This window comes from Rosa rugosa, chromosome 3 (genome assembly GCF_958449725.1).
Source record: "Rosa rugosa chromosome 3, drRosRugo1.1, whole genome shotgun sequence".
In the NCBI taxonomy this organism is placed as follows: Eukaryota; Viridiplantae; Streptophyta; class Magnoliopsida; order Rosales; family Rosaceae; genus Rosa; species Rosa rugosa.
In genome coordinates this window covers 46,965,540-46,988,607 of record NC_084822.1, presented here as the reverse complement: position 1 = coordinate 46,988,607, position 23,068 = coordinate 46,965,540, and the positions used below count along the sequence as shown (strand labels likewise).

The following is a 23,068-nucleotide window of genomic DNA, read 5'->3' as shown; positions in this document are numbered from 1 at the left end:
GTAGCCAACAAGTTCAAGGAAACACCATCAAGCTATGTATATTCTGTATTATCAAACTAAGAAACATTATAAGTTTGTTTCTACAATCCAAACAGTATCATAAGACTAGGAAGATGAAGGGGGTGGGTACAATTGATAACATGGCTTGAACAGCATAATACATTTGTAATCATACAAGTGATACAACAATGCTACACTGTAAGGGTTTTTGTTTACATTCTACTTTCACTCAATCATAACTAATCGAAGAGGGTAAAGAAACACCAGAAACAATATTGCGGTACAAAAAATTGAAGGTATGAAAAAAAAAAATCTCTTATATGATGCCAGAAACTTTGAGAGAAGACAGCACAACAAAAATTATCCAAAGCAACATGAAAAACACAAAGGTAATCCATGCCCAAAGCTTTGGCCCTCCAAGCTCTGCACCCAATGTTAGACGCCTAATTACCAGAACTGAAATGCAGCCTACTGAGGTTGCGAAAAATACAAGCAATGAGAAGCTAAGACCCGCTGCATTCTCAATCCGCAGTGGTTCTTTATATACAAAATAATTGTATGCTGTGTTGATCAGCCATGGAAAACCGATTCCAACATATATATTCACCGAATTGCTACAAAATAACAGGAAAGTAAGTTCAGGTCCTGACATTCCATAATGCTCAGACAAAAAGATGGTATTAAGTAGCTGAAAATTCAAATAATTTTGATCTTCAAGTGTGTTACTAAATGTATTACATCCAGACCAAAAATACTTGATGTAACAAAGTCTAAAATTAAAATGGAGATTTAAGAGTAAACCTGCAAGTGATGTTTGCAATGGCAGAGTCAGCTGTCAACTGACGTTCAGCAGCAATCTTACTTGCAACTAAATCTGGCCACGAAGTTCCACTTGCTAATGCGGTAAATGCTATGACATAAGGATTTATTCCTGAAAAAGTAGGAGAAGTACAAAACTTTAGTGCTCTGACTAGATCATGAACAATATCATATCAATCATCCACGGGTTATGGCACAAAAAAAATACCTGTGACACAACTTATGAGATCAGTGAGTTGTGTTACAATGTAAGCTATCGCACTGATGAAAATTAAGGAACAAATGAAGGCAACCCAGCCATGAGCAATGTTATAAGGAGGAACAAATGCAAATAATAGTCTCCAGGGAGCAAGAAGTAATTGCCAGAAAATTCTTGCCAGTCGCAAATAGAAGTTGTTCAGTTTTCTTGATTCTGTGCTTTCGAGCTGTTCAGCAAAAAGAAATCACCCCAAACATGAACCACCTATCTTGATACCAAACTATTTAAAGAGTATACAATACAATACCTTGACTGCGTCTACAAATTGTTGCCTCCAAAGTATAAAAACTGGATGATCTTCTGAAACCATTTTCTCTTGACAATCTTTATTAGATGACTCAGGAGTTTCGTCATTTCCAGAGACTTTTTGATACACTGGAACTGCAAAGTGAGGTCTCGAAATTGAGAAATTTTGAATTTAAATGTGGACATAAAGATACTGAAATAGTAGAAATCTCCTGAAGAATTTTTGACCCAAGACATTCATCATTATATTAAGGAACTACAGATAAGTACCTATACCATTTCCTGTCTCTGAATGTATGGAGAAAATATCAACAACGCCTCTGTTTTCATCTTCGCCAACATGAAGTATTTCAGAATACTCATCACAGGGACCACTATCAAGCTTGCATGCAACAGGCTCAGCTGGCACCCAGTCCTCTGGTCTCTTGCTTCTTGGCCTTGGGACATACAACAAGAAATGAAGGCAGACTACTGAGAAAATAGACCTATGTATTATTGATTTCAGCTCAGAAAAGTAACAAAGACCAGAAATTTAAGATGTTAAATATCAAAGAAAAAGAGAAACACATACAAAGGAAGAGAAAAGTAGGGCCACTGCTTGTCCTGAGCATAAGCATGTATCAGCAGTAACCCGTATTGTAGTACTGTCAATAAGGCCTCCCATAGTGTAATCACGTTTGGTGTCCACACCTGCAGCATTAACTATTTAGTAGAGCATTTCACCAGAGTTCTAAATACAGTAAATCATAAGTTATAACCCAAATCTGGATCATTTGGGATTATTTAATCATAAAGTCCATAAAAGCAATTTATCCACCAATGGCTATAAACATTTTGTGTATTGAATGGAATCCTGATCTTGCAAAGGATGTCGACCCTAAATTGGTTTCATGATGACCAACAAGCCATCAACAGACCAAAAAAAAAACATGGGAGCATATGATTCACCAGTATATTCTACATCAGAAAATTTAGGGTCTAAATGAAAATCCTCATCTTCTTTGTTCAGGGAGGAAAGAAAAAGGTTTCATGGTTAACCAAATATAATAGTTACCATAAGATTCCTTGAAATTACCTCTAGAATTATATATAACCAAATATATGCCCAGAAAGACCAAAAGAGCTCAACCAGCCAGACTCCTATATCAGCAATCTTTTTCAGCTCTCCAGCTTTAGGAACTACAACACAAACAGCATGGATGGGGAAAAGGTCGAATGCAGCAGAACCAACTAGTGTTCCAGGACCCAAACCTATAAACAAGATAAATAGCAGGATATTATAAACTGTGATCATAAGCTAAATTTATGTGGAAAGAAAGCAAAATTGAGAAATCATTGCAGATATACCATGCAGTAGTAATCAAAAGGGGCTAAGGGAGAAAACACAGTTCAAGTAATTATTATTATCAACAGTTCAGTGCATTCCTCATTCTATCACCTTCTGGAGAAAATCAAACTAAAAAGTTCTCAGAGGCCACAACTCCATACTCTCTGTTATTGAACACATTAAGTTTGCGACAGATTGATTTGTCTAGTGTATGTAAATGTGTTTGATGCATGCTATGAAGATATAACATACTGAAAGTACAGATAACAAACAAATTAGACAGTATTATTTTGTCATGCTAATGTGACAGCTAGAAAACAAATCCATGTTGATGCATCAGCAAAATGGACTGAATAACCGGCAATGAAGCCAAAATCTCAAAATCAAAAGACCCTATGTTATTCAGTGAGTTTTCTAAAAACAAACCCCCAGCATAGAGGCTTCCAATGTTTCGTATAGCATCGATGGTGGCTAATGATATTTGAGGAAAGCTGGTCCCAAAGGCCAGCAGGCTAATATCTGCAATTGTGAAATTCCACACTTTCTCATGACTAATAACTTGATCACCAGAGTAAGGATCAATAGCCACCACCTTCCGCGTGTGGCTCACAACACTCTCCATGGACCGGAAAAAACGAGCAGTAATTGCTGATAATCCAAGGAAACAGTAAGCAAGACCAAGAACATATAAGAATGCCCGGACACCACTCCCGAGGGCAGTTTCGCTCTCGAAAATCAAGTAGCTTCCACATGTTTCCCGCCCAATTGTGCTGGAAAGTTCAGGCATTCTTCCTGGCGCTAATTTGCTCAAACTACGTACAGCTCAAAATCTAAACAGAAGTAGCAGGACCTGATATAAACATAAGAAACTTGGTGAAAATTTTAGCTTAATATCAATGAGTCCAACACAAAAGACATTGAAAATTTAGCTTCGAATACACAATTCTGCATTGCATTAATTATTGAAGATGATATTGAACGATGAATAACAGCTACCTATATCTATATAATCCCCAACGCCTTCGAATCGCACTGTTCTAGAATCTAGATCCAAAATGCAAATTCACTCAGACACAATAACACACTGCCCCTTTTTACAGAAAGGTGAAAAGTAAAATGTCCAAACTATTGTTGAACCACACAACTCGATAACATGAAACTGAACAAGATATCAGAGATATAGGAGCAGGAGAAACCTGACAATAATCACCGGCGAGACCTGCCTGCGGCGAGTGACGAACGAGTCAATTTGAAAAGCGGCACAGGTCTCACGGGGTCTCAATTCCGAGAAGCTTGGGATAGCGCAAACGTGCATGGATTGGATTGGATAGGAAGCTTTAAATTCTGGGTTGGATTCTATAATTGTTGCACTAATTCTTTGCCCAGGTCCCAGTGATTCGTCTTCTTTGCGTGGCTTAACTTAACAACGTCATTAGACCCAGACCAAAAAATAGAGACTGTGATTAGGCCCAACAAACATCTCAATCAGACAATTATGTCATGCTAAAACAAATTAGAAACTATATCTTTGCCTCGCAAGATTTGATATTTTAGGGCATTTGATTTCAACATGTCCACCCTCTTAAATTATGTGAGGACATGTTTTATCTTTTTGGGTGAAAATCAAACTTACATGGTAGATGTTTTATCCTGGGAGTCAAGTAAAACTGTAGAAATGAAGGTGTTACTTATAATATACCAATAGTCTTTACAAGAGCATAGTCGACCTTCCCTAAAATGGGTTTCAAATTTGCAATCTCGGATGACAATTTCTCGATCGAACTCCTGGGAAATCATCTTCATGGCATCGTGACAATCGCAGCATATCCTCAGGTTTTTTACTATTCGAATTGGGGTACCAGGACTCGTCTTCAAAAAGCACAAGGCAAGTGCCAATTTTTCGCTGTGAGCCAGCTCCTTTCCTTCCGCATCAAGCTGGAGCAATGCCTCGCTTGTATTTCCCACAAAACCTCTCATCTTTAGTCTCTTCATGATCTCATCGAGCATCATGTATATCAGTATATCTCTCGAGGGATTAGGTAATTATTCTGTGGTCCTGGAGTATCACGTGGCACTGTCATGTGGTGGTTTAAACTAATAATATCACTCGATTTTTGTAAGGACCATACATGGGGTGAAAAAAAAAAAAAACAAATCAAATTAACAGACCAATCAGAAACAAACACAAATCGTATGAGCCAATAACATCAACCCGGACCACGACCTAAGAATTTATGGGTGAGAATCATCCCCCACGAAAAATTCGTGAAGGACACTGTAGAAAAACACAAACATCAATTTTTCGTTGTATTGAATTGTGTTGGAACCTTTACATGAATGAGTAAATATATAGACAAAGAAAAAAGAAAAAAGACTAAGAGGATTTTCACACACTACTTGAATCCTACCTAAGCTAATTAGACTCCATTGAATGAGAAAGGACTATTTTTGCCATGCTGCAGCAGCACCACCATGCTTGCTTTGCAATAATAGAGGATTCACCACATGCACAAACGTAAATTGCAAGTTAACCATATCTTGAGCATATCACCAAATCTTCAATAGACACGTCTTACCCACCTCGACCAAAGTACAGCCGGGAACTTTCTTGATCCCGCTTTCCTCCATAACATCTCTCACACGTCTTACTTCACTCCATTTCCCCATTTTTGCGTACACATTCGATAAAAGTACATATGCAGCACTATTAGTTGGATCCAACTGAATTAGCTTGTTCAGCGCAATCTCACTTGTTTCTATGTCCCTGTGCATCCTAGCTCCACTTAGTAGAGCTCCCCACACAAGCACATCAGGCTCCATTGGCATGGATATCACCACTTTCCATGCGTCTGGAATCAGCCCGGCCGGCTCTTCCATAAAGGTCGACAATGCAACCATAGTGCTGTATCAAAGTCTTAGTACCAAACTCCTCATCCATCCCCCTAAAATACTCTTTACCTTCATTTAGCAGACCCCCGTGAACACAAGCACAAAGAACACCCACAAAAGTCACAGTATTAGGTCTCACGCCACACTTGATCATCTCAGCAAATAATTCAAGAGACTCCATAGCATGTCCATGCATGGCGAGTCCCGATATCATTGAACTCCAGGTCATCACGTCCTCGATCATGAGGTCCCATATTATCAAAAACCCCTCTTGCTCCCTCAATACTTCCACATTAATTTGGCATACCTGTTCATCAATGCAGTCCCTAGCACGACATCAACTTTCATCCCAGATTTATCAATATAAGCATGAACCCGGCCATTTCCGATGCTCAAGTGCACCCAATCTTCCACAAGACAAAAGTATGCTCGACATGGTGAACTCATTAGGCCTCACACTATCCAACATCTGCATCTCACGAAACAAGGCAAGTGCTTCCTTATAATTATAACCACCACACATTACATACGCCTTGATCATACAACCCCATGAAATCACATTTCTCTTGGGCATTTCATTGAACACATCTCGTGCAGCATCAACCAAACCCACTTTCGCATACGCATCTATGATCGAATTCCAAGACGGCAAATCCGGTTGGGTAATTTCATCAAACACTTTGGCGTGCAAGCATCAAATTGCCACAAGCAGAGTACATGTGAATGAGAGAGGTTTGGACAAAGGGGTCCTGATCATACCCGAAGAGAAGAATTTGGGCATGGATTCGTTTTCCTGATTGGAAGTAAGGAATGGATTTGAAGAATTGAAGGAGGAAAGGGAAGGTGCGGTTATCGGGTTCAACTCCATGTAAGCGCATTCGATTGAAGATGGAGACCGGGGAGTGGATTGGAACTTTGGATTGGACATGGGCTCGGATAAGGGCGAAGGCTTCGGGAGTGGGATGGGAAAGATTAAGACTTTGGTGAGTGAAAGATATGAGCTTTGGAGAAGCTCGCATGCTACCAGTGCTGCCGCATAGCGGGAAACTATTCAAACGAGTTCCATTCGCTTTGCTTTTTGTAGTTTAGGCCTGGATATTTTCTGGGCTTTCTATGCTCCTGTCCGACTTGAAAACCCACTTTTGGTCTCTCTGATTTAGGGTGGATTGTCGGATCGGGCCGGGACCCACCGATCGAAAATATATCTTCGGTGTTTAGACTTTAGACTATGATAATACAGATAAATTGTATGATGTGATGTTAGAATAAAGACTTGTAATTAGTAGGTTAATCGTGTCACATATCACATGACACGACTGTCCTTATTTAATGAAATTTAGCATTTGTACTGTCAATTTGGTTTTAACTATAGATTTATTTTCAATGTCAGCTAAATTTCATCAAATTGCACTTGAGAATTGCATACACAAAGACTCTACTCAAGTCGGCTAAGTAATTTTTTGGCTAATTTTCTCTTAAATCTTTCTGCTTAAACCGAAAATAAGATCAAATTTAAAACCCTCCAAGGCTCTAGCCAGAGTGGACTGATTCCGAACACCAAATGCACAGCTCAGTCTGCACAGGCTTTAGTAATGTAGGTCTGCACCTGCTAGTAGAAACTTCAATAGTTCATTTAGTAATATAAAGACAGAACCCAAAGGAGAAAGCCTGCCAGAGTAGCTCCTTGAACATTTAAACTCTTTCTTCTTCTTTGGTGCAACTTACCAGAGGAAATGCAGTAATGGTTTCAGCTGCCACCCCTAAATATATTACAATATATTCTTTGGCAGAAGTCAATGTCAGCAAAATAAAGTTGCTTACCAGAAGGACAAGGATGTTGCATTGAGTTTGAACCATCATGGCATGATACATACAAAAAGGTTGGGAACTTGGGCAGATGCAAATGTTGGACTATCCCTACACTACAAAGCATCCCTCTATTTACAGACACACACACACAAACACACACTCGTTACTCGAGCTTAGAAATTCAGTCCTAAAGGTTGTCATTCCTCATCTCCTTCTCCTTTTCCTCTTGATCTCTATCAAGCTTCGTTGTTATGCTGCTTGATAGAGATCAAGTAGGATTTGGAGAAGGTGAAGGAGGAGTGTCAACATTTAGGACTAGCTCCAACTCCCTATCTGTTCATTGTCAATCCTTAAAACTGTGCACTGCAATTCGATTTATATATTCATGTTCTCGATTTTTAATTTGTGTATGCAGATTTTTCATCAAACAAATGGAGGCTACATTGCAGGTATCAAGGACCGAATCAAGATCTTTCCTGCAGTTGGCGTTGATTTTCATGACACGGTTGGTCCAATTTTATTAAAATTTTTATATGATTGTTGATAAAAAAAATATATATATATATAAAAGTTTCAGTTTTGTTGATTCATTATATTTGTGTTAAGGTTGAAGAAAAATGTCTAGTGTTGAAGCTCTTCATGATCTCTACAAAGTTGCAGTGGAGTCCGTGTTGTTAGTAGTTTGAAAGGTGCAATTAAGGATAAACAGTCATCTGAGATACATAGCAGGGTTAAGTAGAATATTAAACAAAAAATTAGCAGTCTTCAGAGCAAAATATAACCTATATATGTTTGTTAAATATTTGGACGGAAACTAAAGATGAAGAAGACAATTGAGCAAGTCCATATCATGATATCAATGAAGCCTGGCTGCCCACTGAGAAAACACCAATACTACTGCTAGGTGGTCCATGACTCAATCCCCACAACTATGGCTTTAGCTACACTGATAAGTCACAGTAAATTACAAATGCATATACAGCTATTTTTCACTGCAAAGTGCAGAGGTGAGATTTATGGACTGTGAGAGAGAGGGTAGGTGCACACTGCTATTCTATCTTGTAAAGTATGACTTGGTCTTGTAGTCTCTCCAATCAGACTATTTCAACAGTGGTTCTGGTCTTGTAGTCTATGAAAACCCTAGAAAGAGATATATATATTGCAACAACCCCAGAAAGATAATGAGATAATTGAAATCTAAGTCTCAGTACAAAGACTCCGGGAGAAGCTTAATTCCATAGCAAGATAAAAATTGATAGATAAAACAGAAAACACAGACAATATGTACAAATGTACAATTGTCGATGAGCTGTGACATGTTGGTAAGTTATAATTTCTAACATTGTAAAGGTCATGGGTTCGATTCTCATTGACATAGGTAAGGGTGGAGTGAACTAAGAATTAAGAATTAAAAAAAAAAAAAGACAATACATCCTAGAGCTAAGCTTAATGGATAGTTGCTCAAAGTAGGAAACTGATTTCTCAGTCTTCCTCCAGCAATGTTGACCTTGTTGGATGCAATCACCCGAAGCCAATCACTGACATTGTGCTTCTTCAAGTACTTCAAGGTCAATTACTTTAGATACTGAGAACACATGTTTAGTGTACAAATGTTAAACAGAGACTGAAAATAGGCATCAGCTAAAGTATCTCTTTCCAACTGCAATCACAACAGATAAAGATACAAGGATTACCGACATTTTCCAATCAATATCAGCAAATTACATCCACGTAAAGGGAGTTATCCACAAAACCAGTAGGTATTTTGGTTCCACTAAAATCGAAATTGAAAAGTTGCTCCATCTCTCCATCGTACATGTTAATAGGATATACTCATCTCGAGTATTTCTTGTTTATAGGGCACATCATATATGCAATGCAAGTACAATTGGCCTTGCCTCCAAATTTGTTTGATACTTTATTTGGAGGAATCAACGGACAAGGAAGGATTTTTGATTTTTTGCTCAAGGTTTCTACTCCAGAGTTGTCTACGAACCAACAAATATCACTACTAATTTACCACATGCCGAGGAGATGTCCTTGATTCCAGCTGCCCATTAAGAACTGGATATCTCCAAGCTGCCCATTGAGAAACTGGATTAAGAGATATCCATTCTTGCGCTTCGGCACTCACTCTATTTGAGATTTACCGCTCAGGCGCTCATACCTAGTAACAATGCATCCCATCATGTATGGTCCTAGCAAGAATCTAGGCCAGTTGATGAAATGAAAGGCTCAAAGCAATAAATATTGCGATCCCCAATGACGATCACCAGCAATTCAACATTATGGACCTCATTCTGATATCTACACATCAACTTGGAACTTCTCAAATGCAATCAACTCCAAGATCTTAAATCAAAATCCATGGCATTTGTTTTCACAAATGAGCCCTTCCACTGATATAGGGTCAGTTTTGAACAATGAGGTCCGCCAAACATAATATCATCAACATTGCACAAGTAATGAAAATATCAATCAATCAAAATCATAACCATAACCTTCAGAGCAATATGTATTGCACTAACCAGAAAGATAATGTGATAATCAAAAACTAAATCTCAGTACAAAATACTCGGAGGATAAACTTAATTTCACAGTCAAGCCCAAATAAAAGTCTATCAAGCCAGGGGAAAACACGATAAGTTCTAGAACTAAGCTTAATGGATAGTGCCTCAAAATAGGAGACTGATTTCTCAGTCTTCTTCCTCGCCCTCGTTCTCTGCAATGTTGAAGTATCTCAATTCATACACATTGCGGTCCTTGTTGGATGCAATCACACGAAGCCAATCCCTCACATTGTGCTTCTTCAAGTATTTCTTGGTCAAGTACTTGAGATACCTGACATACCAAGTAGCACAACAACGTTATTCACCGACAGAATCAGAGCAAAGGACTGTTTCCACATTGACATTACAGATATTCTACATTTCCAACTGAAATCAAAACGGCTAAAGATACAAGAATCCAAGACATTTTACACGAAATGCTGCAAATTATGTTCATGAAAAAAGAATAATCCACATTACACCAATGCTGAAACTCCCAATCAAAGTGACCCTTATTAGTAACAAGCAAACATTTTCAGCCAACGAGTTTCTCACATGTGAAATGGATACGATAGTTTATAACTAAATATCGGCATGTTTTAACTCTAATTCAGTATCAACATAACCTTCATTATGCGAGTTTATAACTCCAATTAGCTATAACAATCCCACACATCCATGTTCAACAGTTTGATTAGCTATACAAATTTCCCAAATTTTAACAACTTAGCAACAGCAGAATCACAAAGATACTACTGTTACGACATAGACAATAAGCAAAGCAGCAACAAAAAGCAAATCAGTTTCCAAACCATATGCAAATACTAGACTCAACTCATGCTACCAGATCTGTAAAAATAGACGACAAGCTAAGCTAAGCAAAGGCACGTACCTCTTGGAGAATGTGTTGTCAGAAGTGACGGTGATCTTGTTCTTCTCACGAGAAACGGTAACAGAGTCACCGAGAGCTCCGGCCTTGCCGCCGACCTTGATACGCTCCTGGAGGAACTTCTCCAGTGAGGCGATGTCCATGATCTTATCCTCCACCGGCTTCCCGCAGTCAATCACGAACGAAGCTCCCTTCTTCTTGCCCTTGGCTCCGGCAACTGCTCCGCGACTCATTTTCGCTTCTGCGATTCAACACACTGAATCAATCAAACCCTAGAAACGCAGAGAGAGAGAGAGAGAGAGAGAGAGAGAGAGTTGATGCTGCTGCTCACCTTTGGTTCTTGAAGATGTGATAAGCTTCGGCTGCGTCCGTCTCCTCTGCTATTTAGGGTTTTCTACTCCAATAAGATGCTAGGGTTTTTTATCTTTTTATGGGCCTGAGTGCTTACATTTGGGCCGAAAGAAAATGAAAACGAGGCCCAAACATTTAGTTTGTTGTAATAGAGTTTTGTCATGTCCCTAATGTGGGGCTCACTATATTGGATGCTCTTCCCCTCGAGCAAGCATTTTGTTCTTGAGAATTTGTTTGTGGCTTCTTCTTTTTTTCGACTAGGTTGTCTGTGGGCCTGTGGCTTCTTGATTTCGTCATGTTTTACTCTAGTTTTTTTTCCTTTCTTTTTCTATCAAAATAATAATTATGAAAAAAATATGATAAATCTCTTTGAATGAATCAAAGTATTCACGCACTTTCACTTTAATTTTCATGTTACGACCTTTTGGCAATCGTTTATATATATCCTAACATGCTATAAGGGTCATTTTTAAAAACGAAAAATAATCAAACTGAACCCTTTTGGTTACTTATTGTTAGAACTGTCTTTTTTTTTTTTTTTTTTTTTTGAAATAGAAGTTGAATTCATTAGATAACAGCAAAATGGATGAAGTCTACCAAAACGTCATAGAAGACTCATAGAAGTTAATCCAACATCACACAGGCTCATACCCTAATACATTAGGGCCCAGATTTCCTTGACCTGAGCCCAAGCTAAAACTTGCCCAGTAAGAATAGTCCCCTGCCCCATCCGTCCAAGGTTGAGACCAGGCCTAGAGACCCAGACCCAAACCCAAGCCCACAAGGGAGGAACATCACTGCTCGCTGCTCCTTTGTCACCACCACCGTTTTGTCCTCAGGCGACGCACCGGTCGAATAGCTTTGGCGGCCGGCTTCTCCAACCATGCATCACCATCTCGAGCAAAGATTGCCGAAGCCTCTGCCTGTTACCCAACAGCAGATCCACGCGCAGCCAGTCAAAAAGCCGCCCACAGCCGTTCGAGACACCAACCTCTTCAACCAAACACAATCCGCCGCAAGCCCACAACACACCCTCAACCGTTGTAGTCGAGAGCCACCGTGATTGGAGCCTTACTGCCTCAACTTGTTTTCCGTCGAGCACTCCACCCGAACAGCGACGCCGCCGAACAAGAAGTCTACACTCCGTCCCCTCGCCGTCCTCGTCCTTGCTGCTTGGTCTGGGGACCCTAAGACGCCGCCGCCACTACACGAAACTCTTCAATTCGATAAAATTGAATAATTGAGTAATCTCTTATTTAATTAATTTTTCCACAAAGATTAATTGAAAATATAAGGGAAAATCGTCCAAACAGTGTCTGAACTTTTCCAGACTATTAATTTTCATACCTATACTTTGAAAAACATTAAAATGGTACCTGACGATCTAAGCCCGACCCAATTTTCGTACCTAACAACAGTAAAAACGTTAACTCTGTTAACTGTTGAGGGGTAAAACCGGTACTTCCGAAACAATTTTTTTTTTTTTTTGGAGTTAACCCTCCCTTCCCAATGCTTTCGATTCCTCTCTCTCTCTCTCTGAATGATTGATGAACTTCACAACAGTGCTCGTTAGAGGAAGAAAGAAAGAACGAGAAATTGATTTTGATGCAGAGCGGAGGAGGAGCGAGTGTGGAGGCCAAGATCTTCCCATTTCCAGAAATTGATTTGGACACCCAAATGTCTCTGGGTGTCTTGACCTTCATTTTCCGGGCTCGCCTGGACGTCGGACCGACACCGTTGGACTCATCTCGGAGGAGCGAAGGGCAACCCAGTCGTTCCGACTTCGAATGACCGGCGACGGTGGCAGAGTGAAGCCCGAAAGCTTCTTGGGTTTTCCGATGTAGTTACCGATTCCTGCCAAATCGAGGCATCTCACCGGTATGGATGGTTTCGTCTTGATCGTGTCTGTGGTCTCAGTTTCTTCAGAGAAGCTTCGTAGAGTGTTTGAGTGTGTTTGATTCGGGCCAGAATGGGAAGGTTGGAGGGTCCAATTTGGGCCAGTGGCGTTTGGTTTCAGGTTCCGGGGTTTATGGACCCGTATGGCGCTCTTTTTTGATAATTTTGTTGGTGTTCCTCATTTGAGAAGGTTCACAAGGTAAGTAGTGATTCTTGACTAATTGCTCTCTGCTTTCTTGGGTTGACTTTTTTGTACGTGGTTCTAGGATTCTTTCAAATAGTTACAGTTATGTTGGTTGCTCTGTAGCAAGAACTTCATCTCCTAAACTTCCATTGTTTAATTTGCTGCATGTGTAGAGGAAAGAGAAGTTGTTGTAGAAGCAACACAGACAAGCTATACTCCTTGATAATTATGTGTTTGTGGATGGTAAATGGAGCGGTAGTTCAAATCCCAATCCAAAGGCATTAATTTTTGGCCTTCTGTCATCAAAGTCTAAGTTGCAATCCCAAAAATTTAAGAGAGAAAGAGTCCAATTTGTTGATAGCCAATTGATAAAATTGATACTGGGATGTTTATGGCTTTGAAACGCATCAGCAGCCAGAGGACGAGGACAATGACAATTCTTTCTCTCTGACCAGAGCTGTGTGGATTGACGTATTCGTGAAGCAGTGGGGCTGGGATTGTTGCGTTGGGAAGAAGAAGAAGAGTGGTGGAGTCGGGTTTGGGCTTTGCGAGCTGGGATTGGTGCTCCGGCCACTGGATTCTGCGCTCCTTCGGTGCGGTGCCGAACTTGTCGTACTTCTTGGTTTTGAGCGGGATTCTGGTGCTTCTGGGTCCAACTTGGATTTTGTAAACTTTTTGGGTTTGGTTAGATCAATGAAGGGTTTGATTTTTCTTTAGTTTCAAGTTAACTAGGTGGGACGAGATTGGAATCAAATTGGGGAAGAAAACCCAGAAAAGCAAAGGTGGAAAGAAACCCAGAAAGATGAGGTTTGAAATTTGATGAAGTGGGGCAAGATAGAGATTATTGAAATGAAGAAGTAAGAAAGAAGAACTGATAAGCAAGGAGGAAGTGACGATGAACATTCATCTTTTGAATTCATGTTAAAAAAAAAAAGAAAAAAATTGGACTTTTGTTGTTTGGTCTTGGTGATGGTTTCAGTGGAGAGAAAAAAAGGATGGAGACGAGTGGTGGCCCATCGTTTCAAAGAAGATGAATAGTGAAATAACAAAAATACTCTTGAAAAGTTAACGAGATTAACGTTTTTACTGTTGTTAGGTACGAAAATTGGGTTAGGCTTAAATCTTCAGGTACCATTTTGATGTTTTTCAAAGTATAGGTATGAAAATTAATAGTCTGGAAAAGTTCAGATACTATTTAGACGATTTTCCCAAAATATAAAAAGATGAAATGTCCAAATGCTGCTAATCACAATAAGTCAATAAGGGGTAATCCACTAATCCAAAATTTATATTTTACTCGTTCAACTTTTGGTTCCGAACTACAACACGACATCGTTTGGACTTTGGAGGGTTGCGAATGAGCCTGCTGGATTCACCCTAGGGAAAAGCGGGAGTTGGGGGCGGAGTGATGGAGGTAGACCCGTACGACATCGCGCCGTGCTCTTCCCTTGCCGTTTCTTCAATCGTCAACGTCGGAACGGTAACAAAATCCTCTCTCTCTCCAAAGTCCAAACTCAAATACTTGATTCTATTTTAGATTCTGCCTTTGATTATTTATACTCAATCTGATTTCAGGCTGGTGCCATTTGGGGTTTATGCTCCGCTCCCCACGATGCTCATAAATTCGGTAAATTTCATAGCTTTTTGCTTTTCTGATTAGAATTAGTAAACCCAGTTTTGATTTTATTTCTTTGATCTTGTTAATTCAGGCCTGACTGGAATAAATCGAGCTGGGTTTGTGGTATGAACTCTATCTTGTATAGTTTAGTTGGTGTTGTGTGGTAGCTAGTGAACTCTTCAGTAATGCATTTCCTTTCCAACAGGCAAACTCGGTTGCCAGGTGTACCTTTCAATGTGGTAATTTAGCTCTATATATCTGTTTTTTTTTTTCTTTTTGATCTGAGCATATATGGATTAACTGACGTCATTGGTTTTACAGCACTTATTGCTGGAATTTCTACTTCTGTTCACTGTGGAATGCAAAGATATCGGGGGAAGGATGATTGGGTTAGTGACGCTCCCATACAGATTGTTTTTTCTTAATCTGTGTAATTTTGATTCTGAGAGGAAACCCAATTTGCAAATCTTCACAGTGCATTGTTATTTCTCATTTTGTGCGTGTGATTTGAAAGTGATATGATGATCCTCACCAAATATAGAGTACTTGTTAATAGTCTAAGTAAACCAATAGGGAGACTTCTGTGATATATAGTGCAACATGATCCAACTTGCATATCCCTAGCAAGAAACTGTGACTTTATAGTAATGGGATTAGACCATCAGTCTGCTGAGGGATAATGTTTGTTTCGTTTCTTCTCTGAGTAGGTGAATGGTTTGGTTGCTGGGGCTATGGCAGGGGGAGCTATTGCTGCTCTATCAAGAAGCTGGAAACAGGTGATACCTACAGCTTGTCTGGTTTCTGCGTTGAAAATTGCCGCCGACTATGGTAGAAAAAATGTGAATACTTCTTGATGGAAGACTGGTGGAACAAGGTTGTTCTGTCCCTAAATTTGTGCGTAGATTAGCACTCATGATCAGCAAGTGATCATTGTATGACAATTAAATTCTTTGTTCTAGTTCTCATTCGCTTCATGAAAATAGTAGCTGGAACCAAAAAGAATATATTTTCTTTTTCAACTTTTCTGTAAATCAGTTGCTTCAAAATTCAAATAGAGAGTAGCCAGACAAATTCTGTAGAAGATTAGAAGGTTCACCAAAAGTAAAAACCTTTCAACTGAAACCCTCCTCCATTCTTTGCTATTTCTGGTTGAGAACTTAACCAGGTGAGCAGTTACTTCACAGTAAACAAAAAATAAAATAAAAAATAAAATGCATACAAAATCAAGAAGATGCAAAACCTCTGTTCCTGATTTTTTAAAATCAACGTTGGCTTTACTGCTATGTTAAGGAGTTATTGTAGGAAAGTCAGAGAGCATCTGCTGGACTGCTGCATAGTTTCATACCATCTCAAATCCAAGTTTGGCCATCTCTCAATAATAAAACTACACTTTCTGAGCATGGCTTACGACATGTTTTGTACTGTGAGCTTTGGTTCTCCATATCATCTCTATAGGCCTATATATTTCTCGACAGTTTTTATAGTTTTAGTTTGATCAACTATATGTTCCTTTCATGCTGGTTCCAAATAAACTCATTGTCAGGTTACTTCTAGAGTCTTGTGTTAAATGATTCTATATGTTCCTCTCAGATCCCTGAAGATGATCTTAGGTTACTTCTAAAGACTAAAGTCTTATGTTAAATGATTCTATCAATCTTCTTGGTCACTTCTTGTCAATAGACAATTGCAGAAGTTTCAAAATGTAACACTCTAGTTATCTTGGAAGAAATTCTCAGGGGACTCAACAATAAAGCTAGGTGACCTTTCGGTGGATTGTCTTGTAACTAGGAAGAAGTAAAGCTCTGTATGCAGTGTTTATTAACATTTGATTGACGATTCCATCTACCAGACCACTACGAGACTTTATGTCTTGTAGTATTTTGTGGACTTCCACATTGCATAGCTGTGGTTTCATTTACTACTTCTGGTTTAGCTCTGTATGCAGTGTTTATTTATTAACATTTGATTGACGATTCCATCTACCAGACCACTTTGAGACTTTATGTCTTGTAGTATTTTGTGGACTTCCACATTGCATAGCTGTGTTTTCATTTACTACTTACTTGTGGTCCGCTACTATGAGTTCTAAATCATGTGAGAGAGTCTGAACTTGTTGTGACCACCAGAAGGGGGATCAAAAGACGTGAGCAGTGAGGTTTACACAACAAAGTTTTGTATCATTAGCAACCTACCTTTTCGATCTATGTTTCAGATGTTCATGTCGTTAAATGAAGTAGCATCCAGCCTCCTCCATGTATATACTTGATTTGTAGAGGTTGAGATCTCTCTCTAAACCAAGAGCACGCTATTTTGACGACTTTGATATTAATGCATTTCTTGCTTGAGGGGTTAATTAAGTAATGATCTTCTAACCGCTAACCCAAACACAGTTTCTGAAATTTAAAGCGTCTCAGTACTGTATTCTTCTCAGGAAGAAGCCATGAAGAACTGGTTTTTCTACTCTGCCAGAAAAGTGACGATCGCTCAAAAGCTAGCGTATCTGTTTCTATGTATGCTATCTATGGCTTTGATGTTCTTTTGTTCGCTGCTAAATTTGTTTTCCCGTTGTTGATTTATGATGAATTTGTATGTAGTACGATTCCTTGCTTGAGGAGTTAAAGGTGACGATCTTCTAACTGCTAAACCTAAACACATTTTCTCCAACTCAAACCGTCTGAGACATGTATTTTTATGAAGAAGAAGAAGCCATGAAAGTTGGTCAAAGTTTTAGGTGAGAGTGAAAACCAAATTTGGCGATGCTATTTTTGGTGCCATGGTGTGGGTGTGAAGATGGTTTAGCAAACTGAGGTCCAGTCTCTTTTTACCATTACCAAACTCAACAAGCTGACAAGATTTGAAAAAAATAATTGTTGGACCTCCCAAATATTCAAGTGGTCTTTGCCAAAAAAAATATTCAAGTGGTACAGTGGTAGATGCAAATTAACTTTGCTACGAAGCTAGTATGTGAAGTGGATTAAAGAGTTGGTACCTGGTTGGTGAAAAAATAAATTGCACTAATCAAGTAGGTATACCCTAGGAGTAATGACTTTGAAAACTATATTTTATAGAATCTAATTCTGTAATCGCATAGTAGACCTTTTTTTTTATAATTCATGGAGTATCATTGTTACAATTTACAAATTTATAAAACACCTTCAGATATTCATTTTTCGTTGTTTAACACTTCGAACAATATTTAGGGTTTCAATTTATCAATCGAATGACAGTATATTGCCCAGAATAAACTGGTATAATCATACTCAGACCCATCCATATCTATATCAGCATCTATGTTTTAATGTTTAATATGATATTACAACAATTATTGTTATGAACTTAAGATCACGGTTGTTGATTTGAGTTGAATAAAATTATGCTTAATCTAGAAATCAAAAGCAGTGTTTAAAATAGCGTGCGTTGAGCCGTTGAGGCTTCACCAAAACACCTTGAAGCTACCCTTGAAAGGCTTTTTTTCATTTTTTGAATGACTCAATCATAACAATTTTATATTTATCATCGCATATTTTTTTAGAGGATAAGCTTATACCATTTCACGTTAAATTTGGATGATATTATCATACATTCTTTTTTTTTTTTTTGACTTTGCAAGGGGAACCCAAAGGCTTCCTAGGCCCAAGATAAACCCCTTCGGCGCATGTGAAATGCTCCAACTGTGCATTGCAGCACAGTGCCTGACCACTTTGATAGCTTCGGGGTTCGAACCTAGGTTGGGGAACACACCCAACTAGGCAAGAACCACTAGACCACTTGCAGTGGTTATTATCATACATTCTTAGTTTCTTACATATGTTAATAGTTTTTAATAAAATGATTATTTCTATTTGTTAGCTATAATAAAAAAATTATTATGAAAGTACAATGTGCGAAAAGTTTATGCATCAACGCTTTGAAGCTTAAGGCTTAAACAAAACGCCTCGCCTCATGCATTTGTCTTTTAAAAACATTGATAAAAAGAGGTCAAATACGCCAAATGCTTTTTGTTTTGAACCTAAACTATTGGGAATGACCATAATGAGTTTAGATATTATTATATTGGCGAGTCGGACTAATCTAGTGCTCCTACATTTTAACCTAAGTTTTTTTTTTTTCTAATATTATTATTTGAACTAAAATTACAAAAAAAAATATAGGAAAAGAAATTTGGCCTAGTGATATAAGTCTTTCTTTTTTAATTTAATGGTAGTGACTCGTGAGTTTGACTCACGAAAAATTAATTGTTGTAATTATGAATTGTTAATGTGATAAAAAAATAACAAAAAAAGGCCCAATACCTGCGTAATTGTTATGTGAGCCCACGATCGAGTTGCACTAGCATTAGGCATTAGCACAAAAAATTAATTATTGTAATTATGAATTGTTAATGTGATAAAAAAAAAACAGAAAAGGCCAAATAGTTGCGTAATTGCTTATGTGAGCCCACGATCGAGCTGCTCTAGTATCAGGCATTATCACATGCGCATCTATATAAGAAGGTCGTCACAAGATGAACATATTAGTATAAACAAGGGGTATTGGGATCTGTTGGGGTCGCTGGGATCAGACAACTAACATTCTGGAAAAAGTTTCGTGCTCTCAATCCTTCAAATGCCACGTAGCTCTTTCGTTTTATGGCCTCTTCCGTTTAGGAAATATAAAAATGATTCCTAAACCAAGATAAACGCGCACCGTACGTCTCTCTCTCTCTCTCTCTGTGAAAGCTTCAACTTTCTCTATCTCAATTCTTTTCAGGATCTCCTACTCTCTTGACTCGTATAAAATTCACATTCTCTCACCCTAAATCTCGTTATACAAATCACTCATTGTCTTTGCTCCTTGAGGTGGCATTGCAGAGATCCGAGTTTGAATCTGGATGGAGATAGACATGGTCGTCGAGTTGGGTTTGATTTAATTCCGAGTCTCTTTTTTCTTTCTCATTTCTGTTTGTTCTAAACTTGAACATGGATGGTGAATATCAAGAAGTAAGTCAATCTTCTCAACAAGCATGTATAGGTTTTCCTTTTCTTTCTTCTTTATCTGTCATAGTTACTTTGACAATGTTGATGTAGCTTATGGTATAAGTATCAATTTGTGAAGGCTTACATAAGGAATTCCAGAGGAGTGCAGCTTTTCACTTGCAGATGGTTGCCTTTCTCTTCCCCAAAGGCCCTTGTTTTCCTTTGCCATGGTCTCTCTCTCTCTCTCTCCCTCTGAATTAGACTGTAATCCATGTATGTGTATGTGGTTCAAAAATTAAGGGGATCCATAAATGGTTTTGCAGGTTACGGCATGGAGTGCAGCGGTTTCATGAAAGGTAATTAATTAACATCAACTTAAATGAGACTAGCTTCCCATTTCTACCTCTTCATAATTTCATTGTCTTGAATTATTAACTCTTTGACCTTAGTAATCTAGTCTTAAATATGTTTTGCCTCAGTACTTACCCTAGTCTAGTGTCAATAATGCAGAACATTAATGAATTGCTTAATTTTCTCCCTCAGATTTCCTTGAACAGTAATTTTTTGCATTTATTGAACTTGATCATGAAAATCTAAGGGCGCAAGAAACTTAAGCTTTTGGGCAACTTTTCCCGGGCTCTGTTTCTCTTTTTGACAGGTTTCACTTATTTCAGTATTTGTAGTGGAAATCCAGCAGGATACAAAAGCAAAATCTCCATCTTTCTTCTCTTTTTGTCATTTCAGAAAAGAAAAAGTTTCTTTTCTCTTCACATCAGTGCTAGTAATATCAAAGGAAAAAGTAAAATGAAGGAGATGCATCTGATTTGTATGTCAATGTTTTTGAAAAAGTTTCTTCAATTTTCAAGCCAATATTTAGTGTATCATGAATCATGAAGAATAGTGGAAATTAGACCAAAAGAGATTGAAGATAGTGGAAATTAGAAAACAAACAAAGTAGCTAGATAAGAGCATTATCTTTCAAAGAAAAGTGTAGCATGGAACAATATTGACACAGTCCTATCCAAAATTATTGCAAATAATCAGACAAAATAGCATTTGTTATTTTCCAGGATGCCCATACTTCTCTTCTGCTACGCCACTATAATACTAATCCCATTCGTATTCCCAATGCCTACTGTGACACCATATCACTATCCTTATATTTGTTATTTTCTTCCTTTTGCTACTTCATTCATTTTGATAAATTTGAGACATACCAATCAAAATGTATCTCTTTCTATTTTCAGCCAGAAAAAAGAGATGGTCTTTTTATTATTTCCCCTTTTTCTTTATTAAGTGACAGCAACCCTCTGATCCTGAAATCAGTTGAATGTCATATCAAGTAGACCATGTCCGAAGACAAAACGAAAATTTTGTGGTCAACTGGGTTTGGTTTGGTTTGGTTGCCAAACATTAGGTTGTTGGGTTTTCTAAAGCTGACCCATTATAATCAAGGCCAAAACTTGATGCAAATGACAGAGTTCAGAGAGGAGAATCATTAATGATGACCTAATTGGATGCACTAATTAATCTATCATTATGTTATAGAATGCGGGGTCCGGCTAGCTAATGCCGGGTATGCGGTGTTCGGAATCGATTACGAGGGCCACGGACGTTCTCGGGGGGCAAGGTGTTACATTAAGAAGTTCGAAAACATCGTTAACGATTGCAATGACTTCTTCAAGTCGATTTGTGGTAAGTTCCATTGACCTATTATCACTCTTAGCTCTTAGGCATTCACTCTTTATTAGACACCATGGACGTTAGTTTATCCAAACAAGTTTTGCCGATGATCTAGATTGACTGTAAAGTAACTTGGCGCGTTTTTTTTGGGAAGACAAAAAATTCAACTGTAACCTAACCTAGGGATTTCATAATGGTGTCACAGCGGAGGAAGAGTACAGGGACAAGTGTAGGTTCTTGTATGGAGAATCCATGGGAGGGGCAGTGGCTTTATTGCTTCATAAGAAGGACCCTAAATTTTGGAATGGTGCTGTTCTTGTTGCACCAATGTGTAAGGTATAAGACCTTGTGTATATCTCTAACATAGGTTTAGTTGGTTCAGCTTGGTTTACCTAACACATCGTCTTATTCCATCCAACATTGTTAGATATCAGAGAAAGTAAAGCCGCATCCACTGGTTGTGAATGTATTGACTAGAGTGGAGGAGATTATACCGAAATGGAAGATTGTACCCACCAAAGACGTCATTGATTCAGCCTTCAAGGACCCTGTAAAGCGCGAAGTGGTACTTAATTTTTATAAGATTTGCTGAGCAAGATAGATGGGAATTTGAGTTATTTCAGTGCTTAACTGGTGTTTATTTTCCAGATAAGAAGCAACAAGCTTATCTACCAAGACAAGCCGAGGCTGAAAACAGCTTTGGAAATGCTTAGAACTAGCATGAGCCTTGAAGACAGTTTACATGAGGTGGGTTTTTGTTTCAGTGATTCAATCACAATGTATAAGTAACAATGTTTCACCTTTTCACTTGATCAGAATTGCTTTCTGTTAATATTGGGCAGGTGAAACTGCCTTTCTTTGTTTTACACGGGGAGGCAGATACAGTTACAGACCCTGAAGTAAGCAAGTCTCTGTACGAAAAAGCCAGCAGCCCAGACAAGACCATAAAATTGTACCCTGGAATGTGGCATGGCTTAACATCAGGAGAGCCTGATGGGAACGTCGAAATCGTGTTTGCAGACATCACAGTTTGGCTTGAGAAGCACACTACAGACAGCAATGTCATGGTTGTGCAGCCAATTCAAACATTTAATGACGGCATCGTGAAGTTGAACACCACAGCATCATCCCCCGAAACCATGAACAAGCGGCAGAAAGGGAGCTATTTTTGTGGGTTAAAGGGACGAAGATTACAGCATCACTCAGCAATGTAGTCCGGCATGCTGGGAATCATATCTACTGTTTCATACTTGTGCATAATCACTTTAAAACTGCTCTCAAATTTTCCTCCCAAATGATAAATGTGAATCAGTATGATCGGAATTGGGAGGAAGTGGAATAAAAAGTAACCCTGTTTTTACTGAACCTAAAATCTTTGGTTTGGTGTATTCTATTAGAGTTGAATAAGCTTACAAAACAAGAGTTCATCAACTTCTAGCTGAAACTCATGAAGCTTAAAACTAGAGTTGATTAATCTCAGAATATGATTCAAAAGTGATACTTTCTCAATGTAGACTGATTGCATAATATCAATTTATCAACATATAATTACCAATAGATCATGAAAGTGTGTAAATGTAATCTAATTGTTATT

The 23,068-nt window shown here is 38.5% G+C and overlaps 5 protein-coding genes across 12 annotated transcripts; 2 read left to right on the top strand and 3 right to left on the bottom strand.

The window, feature by feature from the left end:
* Positions 1-20: 20 nt before the first annotated feature.
* On the bottom strand, positions 21-4,603 carry LOC133740346 (magnesium/proton exchanger). 5 transcript variants are annotated; one of them, XM_062168289.1, is made up of 10 exons: positions 3,848-4,602; positions 3,648-3,695; positions 3,078-3,501; positions 2,400-2,575; positions 1,896-2,014; positions 1,595-1,761; positions 1,326-1,459; positions 1,028-1,244; positions 802-931; positions 21-614 (listed from the first exon to the last, which is right to left on the bottom strand). In XM_062168289.1, exons 3-10 carry the CDS (start codon positions 3,436-3,438, stop codon positions 317-319), a joined length of 1,602 nt encoding a protein of 533 aa, XP_062024273.1. In that variant the 5' UTR covers positions 3,439-3,501; positions 3,648-3,695; positions 3,848-4,602; the 3' UTR covers positions 21-316. The 5 variants fall into 5 exon arrangements, with proteins under 5 accessions (XP_062024273.1, XP_062024274.1, XP_062024275.1 ...); XM_062168290.1 differs by lacking the exon at positions 3,648-3,695 and having other exon boundaries at positions 1,601-1,761; positions 3,848-4,603; XM_062168291.1 differs by lacking the exon at positions 3,648-3,695 and having other exon boundaries at positions 3,244-3,501; positions 3,848-4,603.
* A 351-nt stretch (positions 4,604-4,954) lies between these two features.
* On the bottom strand, positions 4,955-6,889 carry LOC133740347 (pentatricopeptide repeat-containing protein At3g62890). Its single transcript, XM_062168293.1, is given in 6 exon segments — positions 4,955-5,519; positions 5,521-5,781; positions 5,783-5,836; positions 5,838-5,918; positions 5,920-6,222; positions 6,224-6,889. Coding segments are annotated over 6 exon segments (1,356 nt in total). The 5' UTR covers positions 6,560-6,889; the 3' UTR covers positions 4,955-5,198.
* A 2,951-nt stretch (positions 6,890-9,840) lies between these two features.
* On the bottom strand, positions 9,841-11,247 carry LOC133738037 (large ribosomal subunit protein eL22z). The gene is made up of 3 exons (XM_062165473.1): positions 11,119-11,247; positions 10,791-11,028; positions 9,841-10,190 (listed from the first exon to the last, which is right to left on the bottom strand). Exons 2-3 carry the CDS (start codon positions 11,018-11,020, stop codon positions 10,046-10,048), a joined length of 375 nt encoding a protein of 124 aa, XP_062021457.1. The 5' UTR covers positions 11,021-11,028; positions 11,119-11,247; the 3' UTR covers positions 9,841-10,045.
* A 3,272-nt stretch (positions 11,248-14,519) lies between these two features.
* On the top strand, positions 14,520-15,855 carry LOC133739126 (outer envelope pore protein 16-4, chloroplastic). The gene is made up of 6 exons (XM_062166851.1): positions 14,520-14,698; positions 14,794-14,845; positions 14,928-14,959; positions 15,042-15,075; positions 15,158-15,225; positions 15,544-15,855. Exons 1-6 carry the CDS (start codon positions 14,627-14,629, stop codon positions 15,688-15,690), a joined length of 405 nt encoding a protein of 134 aa, XP_062022835.1. The 5' UTR covers positions 14,520-14,626; the 3' UTR covers positions 15,691-15,855.
* A 3,495-nt stretch (positions 15,856-19,350) lies between these two features.
* LOC133739957 (caffeoylshikimate esterase) lies at positions 19,351-22,846 on the top strand. 4 transcript variants are annotated; one of them, XM_062167783.1, is made up of 9 exons: positions 19,351-19,523; positions 19,687-19,815; positions 19,931-20,021; positions 20,115-20,147; positions 21,340-21,486; positions 21,680-21,810; positions 21,902-22,039; positions 22,123-22,221; positions 22,317-22,846. In XM_062167783.1, the coding sequence occupies exons 2-9, from the start codon at positions 19,795-19,797 to the stop codon at positions 22,686-22,688; spliced, it is 1,032 nt and encodes a 343-aa protein (XP_062023767.1). In that variant the 5' UTR covers positions 19,351-19,523; positions 19,687-19,794; the 3' UTR covers positions 22,689-22,846. The 4 variants fall into 4 exon arrangements, with proteins under 4 accessions (XP_062023767.1, XP_062023765.1, XP_062023768.1 ...); XM_062167781.1 differs by having other exon boundaries at positions 19,903-20,021; XM_062167784.1 differs by having other exon boundaries at positions 19,351-19,815.
* The last annotated feature ends 222 nt before the right edge of the window (positions 22,847-23,068 follow it).

Excerpts from the sequence above, each read along its gene's own strand:
- LOC133740346 (XM_062168289.1), bottom strand. The coding sequence starts at position 3,438 with ATGCCTGAACTTTCCAGCACAATTGGGCGGGAAACATGTGGAAGCTAC. Across the intron at positions 2,015-2,399 it reads GGTTATATATAATTCTAGAG|GTGTGGACACCAAACGTGAT; the intron begins GTAATTTCAAGG and ends TTAATGCTGCAG. Across the intron at positions 932-1,027 it reads TCTCATAAGTTGTGTCACAG|GAATAAATCCTTATGTCATA; the intron begins GTATTTTTTTTG and ends CTACTTTTTCAG.
- LOC133738037 (XM_062165473.1), bottom strand. The coding sequence starts at position 11,020 with ATGAGTCGCGGAGCAGTTGCCGGAGCCAAGGGCAAGAAGAAGGGAGCT. Across the intron at positions 10,191-10,790 it reads GACAACACATTCTCCAAGAG|GTATCTCAAGTACTTGACCA; the intron begins GTACGTGCCTTT and ends TTGGTATGTCAG.
- LOC133739126 (XM_062166851.1), top strand. The coding sequence starts at position 14,627 with ATGGAGGTAGACCCGTACGACATCGCGCCGTGCTCTTCCCTTGCCGTT. Across the intron at positions 14,846-14,927 it reads CCACGATGCTCATAAATTCG|GCCTGACTGGAATAAATCGA; the intron begins GTAAATTTCATA and ends TTGTTAATTCAG. Across the intron at positions 15,226-15,543 it reads ATCGGGGGAAGGATGATTGG|GTGAATGGTTTGGTTGCTGG; the intron begins GTTAGTGACGCT and ends TTCTCTGAGTAG.
- LOC133739957 (XM_062167781.1), top strand. Across the intron at positions 22,040-22,122 it reads ACCCTGTAAAGCGCGAAGTG|ATAAGAAGCAACAAGCTTAT; the intron begins GTACTTAATTTT and ends TTTATTTTCCAG. Across the intron at positions 22,222-22,316 it reads TTGAAGACAGTTTACATGAG|GTGAAACTGCCTTTCTTTGT; the intron begins GTGGGTTTTTGT and ends AATATTGGGCAG.